At 36.0% G+C, this 12496-nt stretch overlaps 1 protein-coding gene across 4 annotated transcripts in view; it reads right to left on the bottom strand.

Moving 5' to 3' along the window:
- Positions 1-12496, bottom strand: part of LOC306991278 (uncharacterized protein) — a 54159-nt gene that overhangs the window by 20814 nt on the left and 20849 nt on the right. For all 4 annotated transcript variants that reach the window (XM_079598998.1, XM_079599000.1, XM_079598999.1 and 1 more), the window contains 2 exons: positions 4106-4211; positions 1264-1323 (listed from right to left, as the gene is read on the bottom strand). In XM_079598998.1, coding sequence (XP_079455124.1) covers positions 1264-1323; positions 4106-4211 — 166 coding nt within the window. The remainder of the gene's footprint in view (positions 1-1263; positions 1324-4105; positions 4212-12496) is intronic.

The following is a 12496-nucleotide window of genomic DNA, read 5'->3' as shown; positions in this document are numbered from 1 at the left end:
AACCAGGACCAACCTGAGCTATGCCATCAGATATAGGGTGCAACTACTCATCCCTGTGGGAAAACAATAACTAATACAAGAAAAAATTAAGTTGCATTAAGGCAAGACACGATAGGGGAAAGCATTGTTTTTCATGCACAGGTCAATTTTGGGTTATTTGGCTTAACATCCAAAAATAGACATTTAAGTGTTCATATCTTTACACTTGATCGATTCACATCTGTAGATTTTAATTTCATACACATATTTATCTTTTTATGATTTTTTTTATTTATTTGCATCGAGCCCAAAATTTCCACTTCAGTAGCACTTACATACACTAGAGGTTTCAGAGGGGTTTGTACATATTCACCTGATTTATATAACATGTTATTCCTAAAACATGGTGAAAACCTCTATGTAAAAACCTTTAACTCTAATATGTCAGCAAAATAAAACAAGGATTTATACAATGCTCAGATTTATATTCTGGAAAGGTGTGCACATTTAATTAGATAATACCTAATTTGCATATCTAAACATAACATTTCAGAAAACATGAACAACTGTAATAATGTACTTTGATTAATGAACTGGGGAAAGAATAGAAGTGCATATTAATTCAAATATTTAACCTATTCACCTGTAGTGTGTTCCGTCACCCAAAAGCTAAATCCACGTGGCTTCCAGAAACTAAAGCATATATGGTTTTAAAACACATATTTAGCACATACAAGCTCAAGCTTAGTCTATGTTTGTGAAAGCGATCTCACAGTGAGTATAACAACAACAAGAAACATGTAGGCGTACAGCATCAACAACTCTCGTCTATCTAGGCCATTTAGCTCTGAAAACAAGATGATGGGAATTTCAGAGCAACGGACAAAGTCTGGACCCCATGATCTCATTTCGGCCTGTAATTTACCAATGGCACTACCACCATACTAATTTCCACAGTCAAACTGGCAATTTGATGTTTTATGGGAACTGTAGGTAGACACCTTGCAGACTACATACAGGGTTTCCCCAGCGCACAGAACAAAGTTCTGACTTTCTCTCCTTGTTTTCATTTAACTCTTTCATTTTTCTGCTATACATCTAAGTAGTCCGCCCACCCTCTCTGACACACCGAAACCACACACACACACACACACACACACACACACACACACACACACACACACACACACACACACACACATATGTGCATGTGCACACACACCATTCTGCCTTTCCATTTGCTCATGGGCCCCCAGATATAAGTCAATGTCTTGAATTACTCACCCAATGAGGGCCACCATCTGCTCCACTATATGTGCTTGCTGAAGGAATCACAAAGACTTTCTGTATGAGAGAGAGAGAAGTCACTTCATCAGTTATCCATGTGCACATTTGGGAGTGGTACTGGGTGATACGCTCATAACCACATCAGATGCCCCCCTATGGACCTTCTAACACAGCAAATGAGCAGGCGGTGGTCAGCAGAAAGAGTTTTTTCTGTGATCCGAGGTTAAAGCACAACATGACACATCTTAGAGCTGACAGACAAGGCCTTATACAGATGGCGTGAGCCTTACAAGACCCAGGGCTACAGCTAATACACTCGCGGGAGGGGGGACTTTGAGAAAAAAAAAAGAAGAAAAGAAACAAAAACATGTCTGAAAACCTGACTGGAAGTAAAGCAGGATCAAAGATGGCTCCTGTCCAGTCTAGATGCTGACTCACAAGTCCAGCCATGATAAAAGGCAGGATGGGCGGCGTGGGTGTTTTGGGGGTCGGGGTTTTGTTGGCTGGTGCAACTCAATCAGTCAAGACTTACTCATTATGTTTTCATGCTGCAGTGTTTGTCACGGCTGTCATTGCTGATTCGCACAAACACACTCCGTAATGTCTGAGACCTGCATAATCACATCTGGAGGTACTTTCAATAAGTTGTATCACTTTATTTGTGCGGTTAAAATTAGTATTTATGCTCTATGTATAAAGTACATGCATAAATTGTTTATTTTTGAATCAATTATGGTGGGTTTAGGGGAATTAAGAATAATGAATAAATAAATACCTATTTTTTTGTTATTTAATGATGCTTTATATGAGGGGTTAACACTATATATAAACAACCATAGTAAATCCTAATTATAAAAAAAATAAAAAACACATGGTGTATATGATTATGTTGTTGCATACCAGCATGAATACCTTTTCATACCCAATCATGATATACAAAACAGCATAAACACCACTAAAACACCAGTACAGCACCAGATCTCAGTAAGCGCTAGTCAGAATAGGCGAGGGTTAATCCCAATGAAATAAAAGAAAACATTTGAGACGAGTGTATCATGTTATATACAAAAACAGATTGTGTGTCTGAATACACCTGATCCACAGATGAGGCCATTCCGACATAGTAGATGTATGACTAACACTGACACACTCGTACATTTTCTGTCCGCCTCACCCTTCACGCACATGCACACACTTTCTGTCTGCCTTTAACTTCACATTTCTCTCGGTCACACGTACGTTCACGCTTTCTCTTTTCATTTTACATACACGCAATGCACACACTCCATCACTTCACTTTCCCCTGTCCTCCTCCTCGCAAACTCACACAACTTTACCATAAGAGTCCAAACAGTGCAAATCTATTCTCATCACTGCATTTTTTTATTCTAAATGTGCAGTTTAGCACATGAATACAATTATTATGAGACATATCTATTCATTAGATATGAACGGGACTTGAGAAAGTACACAAACTTAAACTTAAACTCCTTAAAGGAAATAATTATTGTACATCATAAGGCAATGCTATAACAAAATAGACTTTGAGAGGAACATCAAAATGAGGTTTTCAATGACAGATTCATAATTTGTTTAATTTTGAATCTTTTTTTTACATCCTTACTGCAGTATAAGGAAATAATGGGATTATGTCACCTCTATAAGCATTTAATTCTGAGAAAGAAACAACATTAAAATAAATATATAAAAAAACACATTTTCATGATATTAATTTCATTTAGCCTATGTATATAACAGTTTGTTTATCATTGCGAGGATTGATTTCAAATGATATTAAGGCAGTCATGATGTTTCATTTTCAGTTTGAGTGTTTTGCCAGCTGTCATAACGGTTATGTTAACAAGCTGTGAGTAAACTCTGCTGAAATTACTACGAAAGATTTCCAGGCTCACTTCATCATCATGGTGAATGTGACGAGGAAACTTTTCCCCCCAATCTCATCTGTAGGCATTCAGTTCACAGGTATTTAAATACACATTGCACAATACACAAATACATACACATATCTAAATACATTTTAAATGCAAAATGTAAAACAAGGAGTACCCTGTATGATAGGCTATATGTTAAAATTGAGTCTAACTTCCTAAACTTGCTTCCTAAACATTGTTCTACTGAAACTACTCAAAGTATGCATTACAGCATATTTGGACAATTTCCACCATAATTTAATACATCTGAGTATGGAATGAATGTCCGGGTGTCTCAATCGAGAGGCTACAGCTGCAACTTTTCACAAAATGGAGGCAGAAAAACACAAAATGGCCGCCCTTGATTTTACTTTAGTCACAGTTAATGTGAATGCTCCTGCTGGCATCCTGACTCCACATATATAAAGTTATGGAAACATTATGCTTTGTATATAAAAAGGATACGGTTATTTTTGTATAGATACATATTTTTTTTAATATATGGGCTACATATAGAGACATATTAATTGTTCATATATTTACAAACATATACAACTTTACAAGAATGTACATTTCTCTTTTACCTATTTATTTGTCTTTGTTTGCATTCACGTAACTAAGAATAACACGACACAAGATTGTTAGACATTTACTTAAATGTCTGCATGTCAAACACAAGTTAATGTTCGTACTGTCAAATTCTTGTTAGAACACAATTGTGAATCTGAATCATATATATATATATATATATATATATATATATATATATATATATATATATATATATATAAACATATAGAGGTAAGTCCGTGATCACACATCCCACAAGCATGACTAAAATAGTTTATTTTCAATTGGAGTATCAGCATCCCTTTTGTATGTTTGTGTGAAACAAAGTCTTTACTCACCTCAGTGTGTGTGTCTTTACCACTGTTTTCCTTACAGCCGTGAAAATAAAGTCCAGAAAGGGTTTGGGAAAATGTCCAGAGGTGATCCATGACACAGATATGAGATCTAAAACATACAAAAAGACCATAAAGATGTAGGAAAGCACGAGGGGAAGAAATGTACAATTCGTTTGTTCTGAATATATATTTGAAATCAATGTAATGCAATATAGTAACAGTGATGTTTACTTTGTTCTTTATGAAAGTAATATAGATGTTAACATTAGTAATTCAATTCTGGAAAACACACAAGGAAGAACAAGTATCCTTCAGTCCGATTCCATAATAAAATTGTGATTTTTTAAAAAAGTGGAATCTCTGAAAATAACTACTCATCACTGTCAAACAGTGACATATTCTTGCTATTACTAATAACCTTCAAAGGTCTTCTATTCGTCAGAACACTAACAGAGACACGGGCAAGAATTCCTGAGGAATGTCTCAGATTGCAAAGTTTGTCCTGCTTGCATGAGATCTTAAGAAGAAAGAGTTAAACGAAAAATGTAAGAGAACAATTAGTTAAACATAAATGAACATATCTGACTGTTGAAAATTAAGAGTTAGACATTGAGTTTACCCTTACGAAACGAATGAAAAAAATATTTTGAAACAGTTATCTTAACTTTTATGCAGACTACCGAAAGGAAAACATAACACAGATAAAACGATGTATATTTCAATATTTTAAAGTATCAAAATTATGCATTTGATGTGCAATAATATTCAAAGATCTGATATGGTTTAACCAAAACATACATTATATATAAAAAAGAGGAAAAGCATATTTTAAACTGAGCTTTTACATTCTTTTATTTATCAAAAACTAATAATTAGAGCTCAGTAAAATCATTTTCCACAATTGTCTAGAGACATTGAGGGAAAAAGGCTTAAAAAACTGAAGTTACTAATAATTCTGTTTTTTTTTATGCTCACGCACACTTTGTGGTCTTTGCAGAGCAAAACTAATTTTAGAGAGCTCTAAAAATGATTAACGTCTAGTTAATAATAACTTTATATACTACTATGCCACCAGGCAAATAGAAATGAAGTTACAGAGACAAATAAGAGAGAAACAAAAACTGATGAAAAATATATTTTGTCATTCAGTTTAACATAAGAACCGTTTGATTCAATTAAAGCTTAAATGTAATATATTTTAGGGATTTAGTTAAACATTTAACACTTGTCACATCTGTTTTTTAGTCAATGTTTCAACTAAACCCGTTCCTAAAAGTTAGACAAATCTGAATAAACTGCTTGCTAAAATGATTCTTTCATGCTTTTGTCATGGATCATTATTTTTTATTTTTTTATTAAAAAACTCCAAAAACATATCAGAATTGTATATACAATTCTTGATTAAATAATAACCACAAAAAACAAATGTATTAACTCATCTAGGTAGTTCGTTTAATCATTCCCAGTTTAAAATAACTCTAAACACTCGTCTTAAACTGTTTTCGATCTTAAACCTTTAATTGTTTACTTCACAGTAATTTAAGACTTGTTACTGATCTTATTTGGCAAGTTTTAATTATTTAACATGAGGATTCTGTTAAACAGGACAAAATGTTGCCACATATTCTGAGAATATTTTACATAATCATTTAGTTTGAAAAACACACTTATAAAATTGTTTGTGTGCTACGGATGACGTAAAAACGTGTCAGAATGAACTGATCTTGATATGAAACCATCTTGATTGAACAATTACAACAAATCGTAGCATCTTAAGAATTTAAGGAATCAAAGGGAGGATTAGGTGGAATTTAGTCAGCATACAAACTGATAAAGCAGGAGAAGAATAGATTAGAGAATATAGAAAATATATTGGGACGGTTTTAGCATGAAAAGATTTGTAACAGTCCAATAAGCTGTACGTATGTTTTTGTTTTTGCATGATATCTCCCCACTAAATTAGAACTTCTACATTAGAAAACCATGAAGGTCTGTGTTCATTTTTAGAGCAAGAAGTTAAACTACACTAAATACATCAACCAACTGTTCTGTAACACACTTAGAAAAAGAACAAGACAACTAAATGTACATATTTTTTTATAATTTGGTGTAATACTATTCTAAGAACTACATAAACTTATTCTGCAAATGCATATTTTTTGCAGGACTTGTTCCCAAAATATTAGAAACAGTAAAATGTCTTCCCCAACACATTTCATTATCATGCTATATAATTTTACAAAACAAACATCCAAATGTTTAACCCTTACCAGAAAGATCCATGAACCTTTGAATGACAAATATTAAATGTTCATTGAATTGGAAAGGGGGACAAGACCAGACGCCTAGGTGCGTCCAGTGAGTCACAGAGGCTTTATTCCTCACAAAAGGCTATTTTAAATGACAAGGATTTTCCTGCAGATACCCTTTCTGGGAAGAGGGGTGGTATATACCGGTATATAAAGAAATCTATAAAAAAAATCTAGGAAAATATAATGACAGCAGATTTTAAGGAACTTAAGTTGGATGTTTGTATGAATGCTCGCATTAATGTTTAGCAGACATGGATTCTTTTGAAAAAGTAACAAACTAACAAATATGCAGATTTCATTTCATTTTATGCATTTATTACAGTTAAATGATGGGTTTGAATGGACAAGAAAACCAGGTTAATAATTCTAAAACAGTAGATTTTGCAGCTGGATTTGTGCTTGCTTTAAATGCCTTAAAAGTTTAATTTATCATATATATATATTTCATAATGAAACTCTAAGAGCATTTAAGATTGTATTATACAAATTAAACTGGTGAAAATAATTATTAGGCTAATAAATAGACATTTTAAAGTGTTAACAAAATGACAACAAATATTCTAAATAATATTTACCTATTCATGCAATTTAAAGACTTTTATATAATTGTAAAAAGTATTCTAAATCGGCTTCTTCTAGAACTGCATTTTATCATAATCATTCTGCAAATATGAAACATTCACCATTCATCTCAGGATCAATGAATGCACATGTTTTTCATTGAAATCATGTTTTACAGTTCAGGGCATACATATAATGCTCTAATTATCTCCAAAAATCGAAAATAAAAGTTTAACACCCACTGATAATAAAAAATGAGCAAAGGCACTGAGAGAATCACCGACAGGTGGCAAATACAATTAATATATTGATGGCATGGGCCAATGAGATCATATTTAATTCATTTACTGTACACAGGTTGAGAATGCTTTTTGCTGCTAGAGATAAAAGTACATTAGCACTCGATATAATACTCGAAGGGCATGGGAGGGGATTTTTACTGAATCAAACCTAATATGGACATCAAATCGGTCCAAGAAAAGCTGTCTGGGGAGAGAAAGGAGGGGTGACGGGAAGCAGGCAGAACAGTTGTGTTTTGATTGGACAAACTTGAAAATTCCAAATTTGTTCTGTCCAATCACAAAGACTGGTTGGACACATAGCAACAGCACATTTCATTCCATTGCCGTTCTCTCTCTCTCTCTCTCTCTCTCTCTCTCTCTCTCTCTCTCTCTCTCGATTCTTCTGTTCATTTTTACAGTAAACCAGACATAAAAATGGCTGTCGAAAATGTCAGGTTGGTGAGAGAGGAATGTCTTTTGTTCAGAGCTTGAGCGCTCTGGATCAGCTCTAAACCGCAGGATGAAAGTGTTTGATTAAAGAGCAACATTCATGCCCATCCCCATTACAAACACATCATTCTGCTCCGAGCAGTGAGTCACTTTCAGTCGGGCACAAGAAACTGCTGAGTAATGTCAAGACTAAATCACTGCATTCAGGTCCAGTCACAAGTCTCTCATCTGTCTTCAAAGGTATCTTTTATCTCCAGACATCTGTATACACTATCATCCGCCGCCCATCTACCCCACACAGAACAGATGCGGCGAAATGTGTTAATACCCAATATTAGCAAGTAAACGGACCCCATATGGCGGACAAAGTTATTCTCAGAATGTTTCGTATTGCTTGTGCCGCTGACTAATTCCCCTTAATCATTTTACCCAGAAAACAACGCAGAAAACTGATGAGAGCTAAATCGAGCAGCTATTTCAGCGTTTTATAGAGCGGTACACATGTAATCATGCCGTTATGTGACGTATTCATAATTCTAGTGGGAAGTTTCCTTCTCTAACCACAACAGTGGCCATCTGACATGATGAATGAATAACCAGGCTGGTTGTTCTTTTTTATTTCAATCTATTTCAATCTTTTTCTCATGCACATGGAAAATTACCATTTGGCAAAGCGTTCAGCCACCACAACCTCCCCGCGTTTACCAGCTCCGACCCAGCATCCCTCAGGGCAGGGTTTACCAGCAATTACATTTAAGAGATCTCGTCAAAGGTGCGCCTTCAGTAAAACCATGGGAGACAGTTTCGGCTCTCTGATATGTTTCCAGCACTATTCAGCTGTTTTTTTCTTTTTTAAAGCTTTTTATGTTGGTCATCATCAACTTTATTTTGTTTTCTTAGGGCTTGTTTTCAAGTTCAGAGGGTATATAATTTTCTGGAAGTCATTGTTGCATTATTTTGATCGGGACAGCGATTTACCAGAATCCATTGCTGGAAAGGTTTCTGATTATTTTTACCACTAAAATGCTCTATTTAATATAATTAGCCAAGTACCAGTCACAACCTGCTTTTGTTACGAGAGAAATGACGAGGATTGACGCATATAGACAAAAGACTTCCCTAATCCACATTCGCACCTAATAATATTCCTCTTTCCACGCCACATTTACAACTTCCCATTACGTCAATAGCACCTTGGTAACAATAGCAACACTCCTATACATACAACATCAACATTTACCTGAGCCCGACTTACGCTAATTGAATCGCTTGAAGGGACAGTTCACCCAAAAATTTAATTCAATGATCATTTATGGATTTTCTTTTTTCTGTGGAAAACAACTTTTTTGTGCATAATGGAAGTCAATGGGGACCAAAACAAAACTGGACTTTCATTATAAGGATGTGTATATATATAATTTATTTATTCAAAATATATTTTCTTGTATTTCACAAAAGGAAAACTACTAACTAACTAACCCTTTAACACCAACTCTTTTGTCTTTTCTTTATCATTTTTTATTTAATAAAGGCAAATTGCTCAGGTAATAGATTTCGATGAGGTTATTTGGGTCGTTTCATTTGCATGGAATGTTAATTGTTCCGTCTGTGGAGCAAGTGACTTTGCAAAAGCAAATATTACGGATGATCTAATATGATCCGGAAAATCAGACCGCCAGCTGGGAGAATCACAGGAAGACCGTAATCAGGTTATAAAGTAAACTGTACACCCCACACCCCCCCTCACCCCCCACTCCCACCACCACCTTTCTCAGATTATTATCCCCTTCTTTTTTTCTTTTTGAATGAAACCCTTTCAGACAGGCACCAAGACAAACGTCTCTGGCACAACATGCCGCCAAATATCAAAGTCCATTATACGAGCCTCTCTCTCTCTCTCTCTCTCACACACACACACACACACACACACACACACACACACACACACACACACACACACACACACTCTCTCTCTCTCTCTCTCTCTCTCTCTCTCTCTCTCTTTCTACGGCGTAGCGCAGGAAGTGATTATGTGTGTCTGACGTAATCGAACCGTTCCAGGGAGGGAGAGACGAAAAAAATTCAAATCTATATATCACAAGGAGGAAAAAAATGTGCACCCTGGAGTCCACGTTGACAAATTCTTTAACAAGCTGTGGTCAAAGGGAAGCTGGTTGAAGACTGACTCAGCCCCTCCTTTCAGCAGTTTACTGGAAACACGGGGGGAGGCAGGGGGAGGAGGGAGTTTCAGAGAAGTCACATGACCCATAAAGGGCAGGGCTAACCACAGCTCCGGGAGGAGGAGAGGAACAGAGAGGAATCAGGGCAAGGGGGAGGCAGATACACGCCCTTCCCTGAGCAGATGCCTCCGAATCGGGTTACTTACTCGACTGCCTGGGAGTTGGCAGGGGAGAATTCACAGACAAGCTAACCCTTTAAGTGCTGGAGACAATGATTCATAAAACAAAATTAGCATTTTTTAACAGTGCTTGTCCAACTTAAACAAGGAAGTAGATGCTTGAAAAAGAAGGGTTTTTTTTAAAGAACAATGCACTCCTGAGACTAAAACAGCTGGTCATGACTATAAACGGATGCAGCTGATGATGTCTCGTCGCTTTGTGCCAGCCTGGCTCGTGTGTGTTCAGTCACACGCGTGCGATATGTCTGGTGCACTCTAGAAACCAATCATGACGACACAGACACTTGACATATAATCCCATGCCCTTGACCTTTGGGCAAAGGATGTCTGGAACCATTCTGTTAGACTTAGAGACGTCACACAAACACAGAAACACACATAGAAACAAACAAATGAGTAAAACACGCAAAAACCCATTTAATCATTTCCTGTGCGCTGTCAAAGCTGAAAAATCGATAAAACAAATATTTGCAATGCTATTGTGGATATTGTCCTGGACAAAATGTAGTTTACAAAAAAGCATTAGAAAGCAAGCTAAAATCAAATCCGTTTTGGAAAAAGGGACCCGCATCGTCTTCGATCGCAACGCTACTGGATGATGATTTCAGATTCAAACTGGCAGAAGATTTCGGCAGAAGAAAGCCACAGAGGAGGAAAGCGTGCCGTCTTCAGTCACAGAGCAAATGAGGAGTAAAACGAGAGATTTGGGGGGAATCAGGCTTCAGACTGCACAGGGAAACTCTCCTGCAGCGCCAGAAAGAGATGCTGGGATCCAGAAGCGGACGTCAGAATGACCAAACAGCGACAGAGAGGGAGTGAGAGATAGAAAAAGGGAGAAAGAGAGAGAGAGCGAGCGAGCGAGCGCAGGAGAGAGACAGAGAGGTAGAAAAAGCAATGGAGACACATTGCAACTCGAAAAAGTCAGATGACAGACCTGAAAAATTAATGTTAGCTTTCTTCAAACAACTATATTCTCTATTATATATTATACATTATATATACATCTTATATACATTATATACTCTTTCGGTATTGTGGAGAAATGTGAGGATAGGACAACACAAATAGACACACAGATAAACATTTATAAATAATAAATACACACACTTATTCAAATATATAGCAGCGTGACCCCATCTGTTTTGATGAGTCACAAACTATAGGAGAAACTATGCTGAATTAACTAATCATTAAAAACAGTTAGGATAGCTAAATAAATAGGCTTTTAGGGAGAAAAAACTCCTCCCATATCTTATGTTGTTGGTTGTGCGTCCAATCAAATGCTACAGTGCAAATAAATCTGTTAAAAGTTAGCAAATTTAAATGCCAACATGTCCACAGTTTTGTGCAGTAAATTACTGAAATCTTGCAATATCAATACATTTCAAATGTTCAATCCTTTTTTACAGTATAAGTTCACTTGAAGACTTGAAGCAAAACTTGTTTTTGAACCACCATTTCTGAGATCACATACATTACTACTAGTTTGAGTACCAGGCCTGCCTAAATGTAGCAATAATGTAAAAATAATACCAAAGCAAACAGATACCAAACAAATATGAGCTTGCACATTTGATGGAAAAATGTGTCTAAAAATCTAAATGCTTTTTCTGGAAGTGATATGTTTGGCTGTTGAGGTGCAGAGTAATTCAGAAACATAATGACCACGACAAATTAGTCACGGTACATACTTCCATCAGTGACGGTTTGAGGTTCACACCAAGATAAAGGTTCCATGTAAATCTGACATGACTAGAAACTTATCATTCATGAGAAACACTGTTGAGAAAGGCCTAGATCTGTCATAACATATTTCATAACACAAACACACAATGTGTTCATAGATGTTTGTATTAGTTGCTTCAAGAGAACTTTTTAAGATGGGGGCCAAAAAAAAGTGAAATTTAATATTTACAATTTCTGAGGAAATATTGCCCACGCAAAACCCTACTCCATAATGCCAGGACAATTGCCAGGGTGGTGCTATGCAGTCGTTAAAGTGTTCAGAATGGTTAGAAAATTGCTATGCCATTGCTACTATGTTCTGAATGGTTAGCAAGGTCTGAATGGTTAACAAGTTGTTTCCATTTCTAAAGTGTTCTGAACAAGTAGTTGAATGGTTAGTTAGCATATTGCTATGCCATTGCTAGGGTGTTATGAATGGTTATTAGCATAATGCTATGCCATTTTAAGATTGTTCAGAATGGTTAACAAATTGCTATGTCATTTCAATAGTGTTCAGAATGTTTATCAAGTAGCGATGCCATTTCAAGAGTGTTCATAACAGTTAACAAGTTGCTATGCCATTTCAAGAGTGTTTAGAATGGTTATCAAGCTATGCCAATTCAAGACTGCTCAGAATTATCAAGTT

Source organism: Phoxinus phoxinus (genome assembly GCF_949152265.1).
Source record: "Phoxinus phoxinus genome assembly, chromosome: 23".
NCBI classification, from domain to species: Eukaryota; Metazoa; Chordata; class Actinopteri; order Cypriniformes; family Leuciscidae; genus Phoxinus; species Phoxinus phoxinus.
Note: the sequence above shows the minus strand (reverse complement) of the source record. Positions and strands in the feature narration are given on the sequence as shown.